This window comes from Notothenia rossii, assembly GCF_949606895.1.
Source record: "Notothenia rossii genome assembly, chromosome: 6".
Classification (NCBI taxonomy): domain Eukaryota; kingdom Metazoa; phylum Chordata; class Actinopteri; order Perciformes; family Nototheniidae; genus Notothenia; species Notothenia rossii.
In genome coordinates, this window is record NC_136909.1 from 86,891,864 (window position 1) to 86,909,780 (window position 17,917).

A 17,917-nucleotide genomic window follows, 5' to 3' on the forward strand; every position below is an offset into this window, starting at 1 on the left:
ACCAAGGACTTAACCAATACAAAAACACTCGCGGACCACCTAACTCCACAAATATCCCAAAACACATCGTTTTTCTAGAACAGATTATAAATCGCCTGAAAATGGTACAAACAGGTGGCAACATGTGTGACAAATATGTTGCCCTGGGCTATATCATGCAATAGAAAGTGAAACTTAAGCTCGCTCCATTGCGGAGATATTCCCGCGAGAGTGCGGAAAACTTAAATGTATTTATTTCAAATGTGAAATAAATACATTTAACTCACGGACCACTAGGGGGCGCTCACGGACCACACTTTGAGAAGCACTGAATTGTAGACGAAAGTTATTTTTAGAAGGTTGAGTGAGAATTTTGAATTTTTCTCAGAATTCAGAACTTTTTTTTCAGAATTCCGACTTTTTTCTCTGAATTCCCAAAACATTTTTCAGAATTCCGACTATTTTTTTAACTGACTTTTTTTTCAAAATTAAATTTCTTTCTCAGAATTCTGATATTAACCAAAATATTGTGTTTGGTCAGTTTAGATTATAATGTTATGTCACAAGTTTGTATTAAAAAATCCAACTTTTTATTCAGAATTCCAACTTTTTTTGTCAGAATTCTGAACAATATATATTTTTTATATTTTATTTCTTTATTAATTATTTCTTTATTAATTATTTCTTTCTGTGGTGAAATAATAAAAAACATTTATTGTATTATTTATTTTATTGTATGTCTTTATGATGTATGTATCCCTCTTCTCCTCTGCACCTGTATCTGGGCCTCCGAGTCCCTCAGGGTGATGCTGTGGGAGCTGATGGTGGACCCTGATCTGGGTCTCTTCTCCTGCCTCAGTACCTCCGGCCCGGCGCTGACAGAGTGCCTCAGTGGGGGCCCCCCCCCCTGCTGGTCCACCAGATTTTGGGGTCTCATCAGGGGGGGTCTCTGGGGCTCCGCCCCTCCACCGCGGCCCTGCTCCTTCATGAACAGGTTGACGTTGCTCTGCTGCTGCTGTTTCCGGCGCTTGTACTCCACCATGAGCTTGCTTATGGTCTTGTCCGTGGCGATGGTGTACAGTTTGTTCCCGGCGCTCTCCCACCACTCCTTCCTCCTCCCAGGTGTTCCTCCCACTGAGCTTCCTGTCAGGGTGGAGTCCCTCCGGTCGCTTCCCTGTCGCAGGTTTAGGGGAAGACTGCCGGTGCAGCTGAAGAAGAGACAGGAAACGGTGAATAATAATACATTGGATTTTCGCTTGTCCTAAGGCTCAAAGACGCTTTACATAAAATCAGAACATGGTTGCTTTTAATTCTGCTCTCAGTTTTCTAAAGCAGTTTGAATTGCCTTGTGTTGAAATTAGGGCTGTCAAACAATTAACATTTTTAAACAGATTAATCACAGCTTAAAAATGTATTAATCAGATTAATCACCATTCGAACTATGTCCAAAATATGCCATTTCTTTATGTATATTGTTGTGGGAATGGAAAAATAAATGAAATAAGGCGGATATATCCATTTAACATACAGTATGTTTATTATAACATTGTTCTGTGTGTCAAAATGAAAGACAGCCCACACACCTATCAATCATCAAACCGTGGGGTCTTATTTCATTACGTGTTGATTTCTATCAACACGTAATGTTGTATCGATGTATATAGAGATGTACTACAGCAAAAGTATTCTCCGTCAGGACTTCCTGCAACAACACCACGCCGTTATCGTGATTCTGATTGGCCAGAAGACATTATCAAAGATGTTCTATTGAGAAGACGATCACTAAGTGACAAAAGTTTTCAAAACCGTTTCTAGTCTTCAGTATTTCCAGACAAGTGGCAACTGAAATCAATCTTACTAACTGCTGTCTGTGCAATTTACTCCGCGCGAGTTGGAAGACTTTATTTTGCTTACGTTAACATCATTTTTCATGGTGGGGCTAAGGTGGGGCTAAGCCATTTCTTGGTATGGGTGTAGCCTACCCCAGCCATACCCTGGTGCTGCCACTGGTGGGATGTATGGGGCGGGCCATTCTGCACATGCATTAAATGCGTTAAATATTTTAACGCAATTAATTCGAAAAATTAATTACCGCCGTTAACGCGATAATTTTGACAGCATTAGTTGAAATATAAATCAACTTGCCAAACTAAAATGCACGCCCCCCCTCAGTTATAAATTGATAATCGGACAAGCCTGAAAAGTGTGCCTCATGTGATATGCGCTGTTCTCAGACCTGTGTCCGAGGCTTGGACTTGGTGTCGGAGTGTCTCCGGGTGACGCTGTGCTCTCCGCCTCCCGACACCGATACCCTCCGTCCTCTGAAGGCGTCTCCCTGGCCGACAGACCCCCTGCTGAGGTGGGAGTGGAGGTTTCTGACTGGAAGAGAGGCAGGAAGAAGACGTGCTCTCCTCCTCCCCCCCCTCCTCTCAGCAGAGTCACCTCCTCCAGGGTGCTCTCCAGCTCGCGGTGCATCTGGATGTAGCTGCTGCAAAGATCCAGGATCAGTTTGTAGAGACGCTTCACCAGCCAGGCCCAGTCAGCGCTGCTCAGAGGCTGAACGCTGAGCGAGGGGACGGGCGCTCGCCAGGGGTGACGCTTGTCCCGACCTCGAGGGGGACTCACCTGCCGAGGAGGAGGAGGAGGAGGAGGAGGAAACAGATGAGTGAGTCAGGATGAAGAGCAGGTACAGTGTGAGTGCATGTGTGTGTGTGTGTGTGTGTGTGTGTGTGTGTGTGTGTGTGTGTGTGTGTGTGTTTGTGTTTGTGTGTGTGTGTGTGTGTGTGTGTGGGGGGGGGGGGGCTCACCTACACGAGGAGGAGGAAACAGAGTTAAGTGAGTCTGCTCTTTTTGAATTTTAAATTAAGGTAAAACTGATTTTTTGTGCAGTCGATTATTATTGTTTCGCTTTGCACAGAAAAGAGCTGTGTGTTCATTTGTATGCATGTGTGTGTGTGTGTGTGTGTGTGTGTGTGTGTGTGTGTGTGTGTGTGTGTGTGTGTGTGTGTGTGTGTGTGTGTGTGCATTTGTATGCATGCGTGTGTGAGTGAGTGAGTGAGTGAGTGAGTGAGTGAGTGAGTGAGTGAGTGTGTGTGTGTGTGTGTGTGTTTGTGTGTGTGTGCATTTGTATGCATGCGTGTGTGAGTGAGTGAGTGAGTGAGTGAGTGAGTGAGTGAGTGAGTGAGTGAGTGAGTGAGTGAGTGAGTGAGTGAGTGTGTGTGTGTGTGTGTTACCTGTGCTGTTTCTTCAAAGATGTCTTCGTCCTCTGAGGAGGCGGATCCTGGGTGAGAAGAGTCAGAGCTTCCCTCCTCTTCCTCAAACAGTAGCCTCTTCACCTGGATGAAATAAAAGGGGAGCTGTTATAGAGAGCCTAAGCCCCTCCCCTTCCGGTGGACCTCCATGGGACCTTATTTCGGAAAAATTATGTATTGAAGTCAATGGAGAGAGAAAGATTATCTTTCGATCCCGTTTGAATTGTGCCACGGATTACACATATATAGTTCTGCAGGTCAACCTTGAAAAAGAGATATTTTGATCTCAAGGGGCTCAAACAAACAAACATATGATGTTTGTCAATTTAAAAGATAATTTTGCAAGTCAAAACAATTAAAATGTGTGGTAAAACTGTGAAGTAACAAAATGTTTTGTGTGAAACGCTCAATGAACCACATCTCTGGTCTCGCACACGTCACCAACACCAAGATGGCCGTCACGTTGGCACATTTCACCTTTCTTTCAGAACGAGGCGGAAAGTATTAAAAGAGGTGAAAATCACTCCAACTCTGGGCATGTTGAGAGCTGTACATACACACAAGGGGAGTTAGTCGGTTCCATGAGAGCCAGCATGCGGGACCGGCTATACAAGGTGTCGGTGAGTAACACGAGTGTAATGTGTAACGTTAATGACATCACTCACTCTGGGATTTGTAGTCTTTCTATTTGCTTATTTTTCATAGTCTTATATTTCAATAGTTTTACGACAAACTGTGACTTTTTTGACATGGAAATTCTTTGTTAAGATTGACAAACATCATATGTAATGATGTGTAATTCGTGGCACAATTCAAAAGGGATCGAAAGATAATATTTCTCTCTCCATTGACTTCAATATATAATTTTTCCGAAATAAGGTCCCATGGGGCGGAAGTAGATGGGCGGGACTTCGCCTCTCTATTGCTATTGTCTGCTCTGATTGGTTAACTGTCCTGCTCTGTTGTGATTGGTCAACCGCTTAGAAATATCCCACCCCTTATAATGTGTTGGAGCGCCAGCCAATAGAAGCCTAAGTGTTATATAATGATATCACTATGTTCAGGGAGTAAACAAAGGAGTCCAATGTATGATTTTCAGGCTTTGCAGACCATTTACATGCACTATATAACACACTACAGGAGAGGGGAAACCGCCAAAAAGCAGATTAGGGCCTCTTTAAAGCTACACAAGCCTGAATAGAAACTATCAAAGGCTCACAGCAATTTAGTGTTTCCTTCAAGCTTGTCCAATTATTAATGGTAACTAAAGGGGGCGGGGCTTTTAGTTGGGCATCAAGGTAAGTTTAAGATGCAGTGATGGTACGAAATATATTTGTGTACCTTCGATCTAAACGTAGGGTTCTGGGTGTGATCGTGTACCTTTGATCTGAACGTAGGGTTTTGGGTGTGATCGTGTACCTTTGATCTGAACGTAGGGTTCTGGGTGTGATTGTGTACCTTTGATCTAAACGTAGAGTTTTGGGTGTGATCGTGTACCTTTGATCTGAACGTAGGGTTTTGGGTGTGATCGTGTACCTTTGATCTAAATGTCGGGTTTTGGGTGTGATCATGTACCTTTGATCTGAACGTAGGGTTTTGGGTGTGATCGTGTACCTTTGATCTAAACGTAGGGTTTTGGGTGTGATCGTGTACCTTTGATCTAAACGTAGGGTTTTGGGTGTGATCGTCTACCTTTGATCTGAACGTAGGGTTTTGGGTGTGATCGTGTACCTTCGATCTAAACGTAGGGTTCTGGGTGTGATCGTGTACCTTTGATCTGAACGTAGGGTTTTGGGTGTGATCGTGTACCTTTGATCTGAACGTAGGGTTCTGGGTGTGATTGTGTACCTTTGATCTAAACGTAGAGTTTTGGGTGTGATCGTGTACCTTTGATCTGAACGTAGGGTTTTGGGTGTGATCGTGTACCTTTGATCTAAATGTCGGGTTTTGGGTGTGATCATGTACCTTTGATCTGAACGTAGGGTTTTGGGTGTGATCGTGTACCTTTGATCTAAACGTAGGGTTTTGGGTGTGATCGTGTACCTTTGATCTAAACGTAGGGTTTTGGGTGTGATCGTCTACCTTTGATCTGAACGTAGGGTTTTGGGTGTGATCGTGTACCTTTGATCTAAACGTAGGGTTCTGGGTGTGATCGTGTACCTTTGATCTAAACGTAGAGTTTTGGGTGTGATCGTGTACCTTTGATCTGAACGTAGGGTTTGGGTGTGATCGTGTACCTTTGATCTGAACGTAAGGTTTTGGGTCTGATCGTGTACCTTTGATCTAAACGTAGGGTTCTGGGTGTGATCGTGTAACTTTGATCTAAACGTAGGGTTTTGGGTGTGATCGTGTACCTTTGATCTAAACGTAGGGTTCTGGGTGTGATCGTGTAACTTTGATCTAAACGTAGGGTTTTGGGTGTGATCGTGTACCTTTGATCTAAACGTAGGGTTTTGGGTGTGATCGTGTACCTTTGATCTGAACGTAGGGTTTTGGGTGTGATCGTGTACCTTTGATCTGAACGTAGGGTTTTGGGTGTGATCGTGTACCTTTGATCTGAACGTAGGGTTTTGGGTGTGATCGTGTACCTTTGATCTGAACGTAGGGTTCTGGGTGTGATCGTGTACCTTTGATCTGAACGTAGGGTTTTGGGTGTGGTCGTGTACCTTTGATCTGAACGTAGGGTTTTGGGTGTGATCGTGTACCTTTGATCTGAACGTAGGGTTCTGGGTGTGATCGTGTACCTTTGATCTGAACGTAGGGTTCTGGGTGTGATCGTGTACCTTTGATCTGAACGTAGGGTTCTGGGTGTGATCGTGTACCTTTGATCTGAACGTAGGGTTCTGGGTGTGATCGTGTACCTTTGATCTGAATGTAGGGTTCTGGGTGTGATCGTGTACCTTTGATCTGAACGTAGGGTTTTGGGTGTGATCGTGTACCTTTGATCTAAACGTAGGGTTTTGGGTGTGATCGTGTACCTTTGATCTAAACGTAGGGTTTGGGTGTGATCGTGTACCTTTCATCTGAACGTAGGGTTTTGGGTGTGATCGTGTACCTTTGATCTGAACGTAGGGTTTTGGGTGTGATCGTGTACCTTTGATCTGAACGTAGGGTTTTGGGTCTGATCGTGTACCTTTGATCTGAACGTAGGGTTTTGGGTGTGATCGTGTACCTTTGATCTGAACGTAGGGTTTTGGGTGTGATCGTGTACCTTTGATCTAAACGTAGGGTTCTGGGTGTGATCGTGTACCTTTGATCTGAACGTAGGGTTTTGGGTGTGATCGTGTACCTTTGATCTGAACGTAGGGTTTTGGGTGTGATCGTGTACCTTTGATCTAAACGTAGGGTTCTGGGTGTGATCGTGTACCTTTGATCTAAACGTAGGGTTTTGGGTGTGATCGTGTACCTTTGATCTAAACGTAGGGTTTTGGGTGTGATCGTGTACCTTTGATCTGAACGTAGGGTTTTGGGTGTGATCGTGTACCTTTGATCTGAACGTAGGGTTTTGGGTGTGATCGTGTACCTTTGATCTGAACGTAGGGTTTTGGGTGTGATCGTGTACCTTTGATCTAAACGTAGGGTTTTGGGTGTGATCGTGTACCTTTGATCTAAACGTAGGGTTCTGGGTGTGATCGTGTACCTTTGATCTGAACGTAGGGTTTTGGGTGTGATCGTGTACCTTTGATCTGAACGTAGGGTTTTGGGTGTGATCGTGTACCTTTGATCTGAACGTAGGGTTTTGGGTGTGATCGTGTACCTTTGATCTAAACGTAAGGTTTTGGGTGTGATCGTGTACCTTTGATCTAAACGTAGTGTTTTGGGTGTGATCGTGTACCTTTGATCTAAACGTAGGGCTCTGGGTGTGATCGTGTACCTTTGATCTAAACGTAGGGTTTTGGGTGTGATCGTGTACCTTTGATCTAAACGTAGGGCTCTGGGTGTGATCGTGTACCTTTGATCTGAACGTAGGGTTTTGGGTGTGATCGTGTACCTGCTGTGCGGTCATGTTCTCGGCCTGGCTCAGCGTGGCACAAAGCAGCGCCTGGAAGTACAGATTGAAGCTCATGGCTGACTGACGGTAGAGATTAGCCGCTCCACACACACCGGAGACTTTCATCAGGAGGTACTTCAGACCGGGCCGCGTGTCAAAGTCCCGCGCCGTCCTGCAGAATATCAGAGAAGAGAAGATGGAGCTTTATTAATCCCCGTGGGGAAATTCAGATGTTTAACAGCAACAGGGTGAGATTGAAAAACAGGACAGCACAGATTCACATAAGATTAAAGATACAATTAAAATTAAATACAGTTAAGTAACTTTTTAAATAAGAAATGAACTAAATGAACATATATTTGGGACATAAATACATATTAAATATATGTACATGTTTCATATCAGAGAAGAGCAGCATAGATTATTTTTATAATCAGTTAAGAGAAAGCCTGCAAAAAAGCCAGGAAATGTTATACGCCTCTCAAATATGGAGTGTTCCTGCTTTTCATTGTTTTATTGAATACGTTTGGGTCTTGCAATGACAAATAAACCCACTGCAATAACTCTATCACAAATCTCCTCTGGCTGGAAGAGAACTCTCTGCTCCATAGCTTATAACTGTCTATTTCTTGTGCTTCATTTCTCTGTTGTCTAACCTGTAGGAGTCCAGCAGCAGATCCAGGATGATGGACAGGTTGGTCATGGAGATGTATCGCAGGAAGCCGGCGGAGGCCCTGCTGGGGTCAGAGGACCCCGGCGGGACCGTCTCACTTCCTTCAGGCTGCTTCACGAACTCCTCCATCAGGATGTCGTGCAGATTCTGCAGCAGCACCTGGTGCGAGAGCAGACTCACAACGATGGTGCGGAACGGGATCCTGCAGGATGAAGAAATATTATTTAGAACGTTTTTAAATTAAGATTCATTCAAGATAGTAGTTAGTACAAATAAAATAGATACAGAACTTTTTTTTCTGAATTATGACTTTTTTCAGATCTGTCAAATTTTGGAATGTTTTTAAATTAAGATTCATTCCAGACTCAAGGCTTTTATTGTCATTTGTACCGTAATTTTCGGACTATAAGCCGCGCCTTTTTTCCCATTTTTCGACGCTGCGGCTTATATAACTGTGCGGCTAATCTATGGATTTGTACAGCTAACGGCCACTAGGGGACCTCCTAAATCTATGGATTTTACAGGTTACAGTCCACCACCTTTAACTCTATGGGCTCTATGGCCGGTCCGCGCCCCCCACCTTTAAGCGGCGGGCTCCAGCAGGAAAAGCTGGAGGCCGGAAAAGAGTGAGACAGGTAGCACGCAAAAGTAAAAGTGGAACCAAGAGTGGTACGAGAGACAGAACGAGAGCAAGACAGACAGACATTACGAGAGCGAGACAGTTTGTCCCCGTACCACTGGTTGAAAACCACTGCTGTAGATCACTGCCGGTACGTGCGCTGGGAGCGCACCGTTTAAGTTTGAAAGTTGAAAAGTGTGTGTGTCTGAAACGCTATGTGATACAGTACAGTTTACACAGCACAGTACATGTTCTGTAGCTACTATTGCACTAAATGCTAACACTTGAATACGTTATGCAAATATGCAACTTGTTTGTTGAAATGTTAATAAATGGGAGCTTCCTCAAACGGCCATCTCTTTCCCGACAATCCCCTCTGTGCACGAACCCTTACATATGGTAATGAAACATTAAAACACCTGCGGCTTATAGTCCAGTGCGGCTTATATATGTACACATCATTCAATTTACCTGCTGCGGCTTATATTCAGGTGCGCCTTATAGTCCGAAAATTACGGTACATAGCTAGAGTGTAGATATGTCAATGAAAATCTTAGGTCACAGGCTCCTCCAACAGAGCAACACAATAAAACAGATACAATTGTGCAAGTAAATACAAATAAAATAGATAAGTAAGTAATCTGTTGCAGTTTTAAAGTTTACGGAGAAAATTATTTGGGTTTTGGAGCAGCTTAAATATATTTCCCCCTCAAAGTATACCACATTTAACATATCACGTATGTAAATCACGTTACAGAAAAACAGCCTTACCCAATTTTCCTGAAACCCAGCAGCAGAAAAACAAGCAAAGCCAGTTAGTGAGGGTTAAATGCTGAAAATGTACAAACTAGAAATAGGAGAAATGAATATTCTATACTTATAATGCTAAAGAAGCTAACTCAATGCAGGAGATGGATCATTGCGAGTGTTTTGAATAATAACCTCTTCTGAGCGTGTCCGTTGGCCTGCTGGTCGGCCGGCAGCTCGATGATCAGAACGCAGGACTGAGCGTGCTCAAAGCCCTCCTTGTTGTTGGGCGTCTTTGGAGAGCACTGGGTGTCCAACATGAAGACCTGGGACACAAAGAGGACACGTCATATAGTAACGATAATAATAATAATACAAGGGATTTCATTTTGGGTAAAGAAATTAAAATCAGAAATCTGACTTTTTTCTAAGAGTCCTGACTTTTTTGACTTTCTTTTCCAAAATTCGGACTTTTTGACTGTATTTCCTAACTCAGACTTTTTTTAAAAATGATCACTTGAGAATGATTTCAACGGTCTACTTCAGTTGGAAGAGTTATAACCAGGGCTGATATTCCGTTACAAATACTAGTTACCTGTAAAATGCCACCAGTAACCCAATCTGAGCATCACAATAGTAATGTTATAGTTGTATAATATTAATGGTTAGAGCAAACAGCCCAATGAACGTGCAAAATAACGTTAGACTCGACCAATGATGCGCCTTTTCATATCGGTTATATTGAGTCAAAACCTCTCCGCAAACGTCACTTCAGCACGTTGTAAATTGGAAAAAATGCTTAATTCCAGGAAAGTCCGAGAGCATGATTCAAACACCAGCTGCAGATAGCAAACCAGTACAGTTATACAGTATAATGATAGTTTAGGTTCTGACAAGTTAGAAGACACAATATTTAAGGACTCAATACGAGGAAATTATGGAAACGATGTACGTTTATAATGTCTGTGACAACTTAAGACTTTGAGAAATTACGTATTCAGTTTTTTCCAAGGCAATTAAACACGTCATAGTCTCCTGTCTCCAGTCTCTTTCTTAAGGTATCCAGATATGACACAATGAATAACTCTATGGGACACTACATTACCCGCTCTAAAGCACATGCAGTGCTCCTCTCATGGTGTTTGAGTCACAGTGTTTAGGTCTGACCTGCTGAGCCATGGCTCTGATCCTCCAGTACTCGGCCTCGGCTGCAGGAGAGTGAGTCGGAGCCGCTACCTTCACCTCACAGGCATCTCCGGAGAAACTGTCCGACCCGCTGTGGAAACATGCCAGCAGGTTCTAGGAAAACACAGACAGAAAGGTCAACATGCAGGTTGTTTTGTTTATCTATTCAAAAGATAGCATGTCTTGATAGGCAAGGCAAGTTTATTTATACAGCACCTTTCAACACAAGGCAATTCAAAGTGCTTTACAAAAATGAAAGACATGAAGAGCATTAAGAAACATATTATAAAATGACTTTTAAAAACAATCATTTAAATGCAAAGATAAAAAGCAAAGATAATAAAAGTTACAGTGCAGTTTAAGATATGAATATATCAATTAAAAGCAGCGACAAAAATAAAAGTCTTCAGCCTGGATTTAAAAGTAGTCAGAGTTGCAGCGGACCGGCAGGTTTCTGGGAGTTTGTTCCAGATGTTTGGAGCATAATAACTGAACGCTGCTTCTCCATGTTTAGTTCTGACTCTGGGGACAGAAAGCTGACCCGTCCCTGAAGACCTGAGAGATCTGGATGGTTCATCATTTAGCAGGAGGTGAGAAATGCATTTTGGGCCTAAACCATTCAGTGCTTTATAAACAGCAGCAGTATTTAGAAATCTATTCTTTGACACACAGGAAGCCAGTGTAAAGACTTCAGAACAGGAGTGATGTGATCCACTTTCTTAGTGTTAGTGAGGAACCAGTGTAAAGACTTCAGAGCAGGAGTGATGTGATCCACTTTCTTAGTGTCAGTGAGGAACCAGAGTAAAGACTTCAGAACAGGAGTGATGTGATCCACTTGCTTAGTGTTAGTGAGGAACCAGAGTAAAGACTTCAGAGCAGGAGTGATGTGATCCACTTTCTTAGTGTTAGAGAGGAACCAGAGTAAAGACTTCAAAGCAGGAGTGATGTGATCCACTTTCTTAGTGTCAGTGAGGAACCAGAGTAAAGACTTCAGAGCAGGAGTGATGTGATCCACTTTCTTAGTGTTAGAGAGGAACCAGAGTAAAGACTTCAGAACAGGAGTGATGTGATCCACTTTCTTAGTGTTAGTGAGGAACCAGTGTAAAGACTTCAGAACAGGAGTGATGTGATCCACTTTCTTAGTGTTAGTGAGGAACCAGTCTAAAGACTTCAGAACAGGAGTGATGTGATCCACTTTCTTAGTGTCAGTGAGGAACCAGAGTAAAGACTTCAGAACAGGAGCGATGTGATCCACTTTCTTAGTGTTAGTGAGGACTCGAGCAGCAGCGTTCTGAATTAGCTGCAGCTTTCTAATAGATGTTTTAGTGAGACCTGTGAAGACACCATTGCAGTAGTCCAGTCTACTGAAGATAAAAGCATGGACAACTTTTTCCAAATCCTGCTGTGACATTAGTCTTTTAATCCTAGATATGTTCTTTAGGTGATAGTAAGCTGATTTAGTAACTGTTTTAATGTGACTGTTGAAACTCAGGTCAGAGTCCATGACTACACCTAGATTTCTGGCTCCATCTGTTGTTTTAAACATTGCAGACTGAAGCTCAGCGCTAACTTTTATACGTCCTGCCTTGGCTCCAAAGACCATTACCTCAGTTTTATCTTTGTTTAATTGGAGAAGATTCTGACACATCCAGTCATTGATTTGTTCAATGCACTTACTCAGTGTTTGAATTGGAGCATAGACTCCTGGTGAAATTGTTACGTACATTTGTGTGTCATCTGCATAGCTATGGTAACTTATTTTGTTGTTCTTCATTATCTGAGCCAGTGGTAGCATGTAGACGTTAAAGAGAAGAGGCCCCAAGATGGAGCCTTGAGGTACCCCACAAGTCATATTTGTCAACTCAGATGTGTAGTTACCTATAGAAACAAAGTTGTTTATGTCCTTTAAGTAGGATTCAAACCAATTTGGAAATATTTCCGAAAGTCCCACCCAGTTTTCCAGTCGGTCTAGTAATATGTTGTGGTCAACAGTGTGAAACGCAGCACTGAGATCTAATAATACTAACACTGAAGTTCTGCCACTGTCTGTGTTTAAGTGGAAGTCATTGAAGACCTTTACAAGAGCAGTCTCAGTGCTGTGGTTTGGACGAAAGCCTGACTGGAACACATCCAAACAGCTATTTAAATGCAAGAAGTTACTCAACTGTTGAAAAACAACTTTTTCAATGATGTTACCTAGAAATGGCAGGTTTGATATGGGCCTGTAATTGTTCATTACTGAAGCATCTAGATTATTCTTTTTTAAGAGCGGTTTAATGACTGCAGTTTTCAGGGCCTGTGGAAAAATACCTGAGTGAAGAGATTTGTTTACTATATGAAGTAGATCTGAGGCCATGCAACAAAAAACCTCTTTGAAAAAGCCTGTTGAAATAATATCAAGGCAGCAGGAGGAGGATTTCAGAAGTTGAATAATGTCCTCTAGGTTTTTATCATTAATCTGATGGAACTGTGTCATGGTGTCTGAATTTATTTTAAGTGGACATAGGGACAACAGTTTTGCTGTACCTGATGCTGACTGCTTGTCTAATTTTCTGAATTTTGTCAGTGAAGAAGGCAAAGTCATTGCACGCCCTGGTGGATAGAAGTTCAGAGGCTACTGACACTGGGGGTTAGTTAGTCTGTCGACGGTAGCAAACAAGGCACGTGTGTTGTTTTTGTTTTTTGGCAATTATGTCAGAGAAGAAAGACTGTCGTGCGTTTTTCAATTCCAAATTATAAAGGCCAAGTCTCTCTTTATAGATTTCAAAGTGAACCTGGAGATTTGTTTTTCTCCACCTGCGTTCAGCTTCTCGACACTCTCTTTTTTCTGTTCTCACGGTCATGGCCTTTCTCCATGGAGATATTTTCTTGCCAGTCACTTAAAGGACATGCTGCCAACCCCGTGTATCGCCTTCATGCGGTCATTGATCTCCAGGAAGGACTTGGTGCCAACCCTCTGTATCTCCTTCATGTGGTCGAACTCTGGGAGGGTGGGCGAGGGTGAAAGGGTGAACGGAGAGTAGAGAGAGCTGGGGTGTGAAGGAAGAGTATCCTCAATGGTGTTGACGGGGGGGGTGACGGGCATTGGAGACTCCTCCATTTGTGTCATAGGTTGAAAGCCACGTGTTCAGTGCAAACAGTCTGCTGAATCTCTCCACTCCACTTGATACAGGAACTTCTGCAGTGCATTCATCTTGAGAAGCTAAGATTCTCGCTTAAAGGATCCTTTTACTGTTGTTTATAAATGACCTCACTATTACCCCTGACACTGACGTGGCCTATGTTTCTCCCATGTCTTCATTATTTTGTTGTTATTTATTATTTTACTCAATGTGAATTTGCTGTATTCCTGTTACTTGTGACTTTGTGATGTGAGTTATTTTATTATTTGTATTGTATTTATTATTCTATTAATTATGTATTTCTTTGTTTCCTATTTATTGTGACCATGACCTAATGGGAAAGGGGATGGGTATTTTGATTTCCCTTCAGACAAATTATTCTGTACTTTGTTTAATGTGCTGAAAGTTCCATGTCTGCAAAAAAACTAATAAAAAAAGATAGCATGTTTTATTACATGGCTTAGTTGAATACTGGATTCTGATTGGTCAATTCAGAACACGAGACACGTTGTTAATCCAGTACAGACAGACTGCTGTCAAGGGTTTATTGACCGTTGTTAAGGACGTTCACTTCTGCAGAAAGAAGTCCGGTCGATTTAACTGTATACAGCTTATTTTTCCGTTGTCTACCGTGTGAGAGCAACATGGAGGATTTTAATATTCAGTTTAATATATTTGGAGAGCACAGTCATTTGATGGATGGTTAGTGGCTGAAGAAAATAAAAAGCAGCGAAGAAAATAAAAAGACAAGAGGGACAAGCAAGGAAACAGTGGAGAAGAAAGAGAGGCAAAAAGACGGACCACATTACGGGCTATGAAACTATTTAAAGTCTAGCTGATCAGCAACGGGGCAGAAACCCTCCACACGGAGCTGCGGCCCTTTGTATGTAATGCTCCAGACATCTGACGGCAAAACATATTCAGTGTGCAGTTCCTTTGGCATTAGGGCAGGGATATCTAGATACTCTCCAAGGTTTGACATAATGAATTGTGCTGCTTTTAAAGAACGCAACGATGTTTTCAAATCTGTAATCAAAAAGCAAAACGCTATCGAACGTTCCTGCCGTTGCTTCGTAGTTCAAACGGTAACAACAGACTCTTTTTCTTAGCGGATGCATGTCCTTTTAAATCAATAAAAACATTTTCTAAATCCATAAAAGCATTTCAATTAATATTGGGAGTCATGTCGTTACTTTGTTGAGAATGTGGCCTTGTAATAAGCGGGATAATGTGCAGCGACAGGGCATTATCCTTTACTTAATCGTCTGCTTATTTATACTTTCCCTGCTTACACACATGAAATAGACAACCCAGTGCACTCACTGTTAGAGCCATAATGACCTCAAAGCGAGAATTCAAATAAATAATGGATTAATTGACTTGACTTAATCAATGTTTAATGAACCATGGTTTATATTATCAGCCTCTTAAGCATGCCTGTGTTTCATCAAAATGGTTATGAACACCCCTTTGGTCATCTCTGCAACTGTACTGTATGTAGGGAGCTTATTTAAGTGAGGAGATGTGAGGTTACGTTTTCTTCTTTTTAAATAAATACGTTTAATTTTGAGTTTTTTTAAGTCTTTTGATTTTTTTTGTTAATAAATTGGATTTTTTTTTTAAACATGCTGCTGCTTATTATTTAGCGTTACGTGTCATAGACCCTGCTCTGTAGTGACTTATTGGAACGTTTGGTTGCCACTACAAACACAATACACATATGTGGACTACTGTATTCATAATGCTTTGATATGTTTTATGATTTGTCTTTCTGGTTTCATGAGCCTCGGACTTTCATTTCCATTGGCAAAAGAATGCTGTAGCTTTTGTGCAAAAAGCCTTTTAAAACCTCTGATTTTCAAAGGCTTTTTATATTTTATAATCTCTGATACAATTATGTAAGATGGTGAGTCCATGTAAATTCTTCACGTGAGTGAAAAGCAAATTAAAAAGAGTCGACCTGATGAACTCCAAGTAGTAAAACTCAGTATGTACAATGTATGCGATGTGACCTAAATGCAGCGCTTATGAATAATTCAGCAGCTCCATAAAGCCTGTCAGAGGTCACTGTTGATGTTTCTGAAAGCATAAGCTACATGTTAAGGATAAGCGTTATACAAAGTGCTGCCAGTGTCCTACACAATCTATTGGATGACTTATTTCATGGTAATCTAGTCAATATTTACAGGCGACTTTTAATGTTTGTCCATATTCCCGCCCTTCTTATTTTTTAAATCATGCAACTATGGAAGTTCAGTTTTTTGAATGCCATAACTGCAATATATCTGATTGAAGTCTTACAAATTAAAGCGAAACAATGCATGTTCTCTCTGAATTTACAAGTGGACACACAGTGCAGTGGATTATACAAAGTGACTGTAGAGGTTTTCAAAATCAAACATACTTTTCATCTAAAATAAGTTATCAAGTTGTTGAGCAGCCAAAAATTATAAAATTGAGGGACAACAGACAATTAGGGCCACATGTTGTGACCCTAATCTAAAAGTGATTTCATCTGAAATCTGACCTTTTTTTTCTTTCTGTCTGTCTTTTCAATCAAATTCTGACTTTCCCTGAATAATAGCTTTTATTGCAAAATCTAACTATTTTTATAATTCTGATTTTCTGACCTTTTTTTCAGAATTCGGACATTTCAGATTCTCTTTCAAAATTCTCACTAATATATAAAAAAGCATTGATATCTACAAACATTTGAAGTGCGTAAAACTGCTTTTAATACGTCTCAAAGTCACAGTTCAATATGTCATTGCAGTGGATAAAAGCAGCTCTTATATAACCTCACATAAGTCCTAAATAAATAAATAAATATGTTCTAAAACAAAAGCCCAACATGCAACAGTCACAATCTGTTACATAACCAGTGACTACGTGTTGTGGCTGAGAGCATGTTAAGCTATATGTTGACAGCTTTAAGCCCCACAGAGTCCTGATGCTTTGTTTGTTTATAACCTTTGAAGCAGTTGCTCAGGTGTATATCAGTATGTAGTGTCTCAACTTTAAAGAGTCCTCTCCTGCTGATGTTCAGGTGTATATCACTATGTAGTGTCTCAACTTTAAAGAGTTCTCTCCTGCTGATGTTCAGGTGTATATCAGTATGTAGTGTCTCTTCTTTAAAGAGTCCTCTCCTGCTGATGTTCAGGTGTATATCAGTATGTAGTGTCTCTACTTTAAAGAGTCCTCTCCTGCTGATGTTCAGGTGTATATCAGTATGTAGTGTCTCAACTTTAAAGAGTTCTCTCCTGCTGATGTTCAGGTGTATATCAGTATGTAGTGTCTCAACTTTAAAGAGTTCTCTCCTGCTGATGTTCAGGTGTATATCAGTATGTAGTGTCTCTTCTTTAAAGAGTCCTCTCCTGCTGATGTTCAGGTGTATATCAGTATGTAGTGTCTCTACTTTAAAGAGTCCTCTCCTGCTGATGTTCAGGTGTATATCAGTATGTAGTGTCTCTACTTTAAAGAGTCCTCTCCTGCTGATGTTCAGGTGTATATCAGTATGTAGTGTCTCTACTTTAAAGAGTCCTCTCCTGCTGATGTTCAGGTGTATATCAGTATGTAGTGTCTCTACTTTAAAGAGTCCTCTCCTGCTGATGTTCAGGTGTATATCAGTATGTAGTGTCTCTACTTTAAAGAGTCCTCTCCTGCTGATGTTCAGGTGTATATCAGTATGTAGTGTCTCTACTTTAAAGAGTCCTCTCCTGCTGATGTTCAGGTGTATATCAGTATGTAGTGTCTCAACTTTAAAGAGTTCTCTCCTGCTGATGTTCAGGTGTATATCAGTATGTAGTGTCTCAACTTTAAAGAGTTCTCTCCTGCTGATGTTCAGGTGTATATCAGTATGTAGTGTCTCTTCTTTAAAGAGTCCTCTCCTGCTGATGTTCAGGTGTATATCAGTATGTAGTGTCTCTACTTTAAAGAGTCCTCTCCTGCTGATGTTCAGGTGTATATCAGTATGTAGTGTCTCTACTTTAAAGAGTCCTCTCCTGCTGATGTTCAGGTGTATATCAGTATGTAGTGTCTCTACTTTAAAGAGTCCTCTCCTGCTGATGTTCAGGTGTATATATCAGTATGTAGTGTCTCTACTTTAAAGAGTCCTCTCCTGCTGATGTTCAGGTGTATATCAGTATGTAGTGTCTCTACTTTAAAGAGTCCTCTCCTGCTGATGTTCAGGTGTATATCAGTATGTAGTGTCTCTACTTTAAAGAGTCCTCTCCTGCTGATGTTCAGGTGTGTATATCAGTATGTAGTGTCTCTACTTTAAAGAGTCCTCTCCTGCTGATGTTCAGGTGTATATCAGTATGTAGTGTCTCTACTTTAAAGAGTCCTCTCCTG

At 41.4% G+C, this 17,917-nt stretch overlaps 1 protein-coding gene across 1 annotated transcript in view; it reads right to left on the reverse strand.

Moving 5' to 3' along the window:
- Positions 1-17,917, reverse strand: part of arfgef3 (ARFGEF family member 3) — a 49,231-nt gene that overhangs the window by 5,279 nt on the left and 26,035 nt on the right. The window contains 7 exon segments of the mRNA XM_079689987.1: positions 755-1,187; positions 2,216-2,604; positions 3,213-3,314; positions 7,222-7,393; positions 7,878-8,096; positions 9,456-9,586; positions 10,428-10,559. Of these exon segments, the coding sequence (XP_079546113.1) occupies positions 755-1,187; positions 2,216-2,604; positions 3,213-3,314; positions 7,222-7,393; positions 7,878-8,096; positions 9,456-9,586; positions 10,428-10,559 (1,578 nt within the window).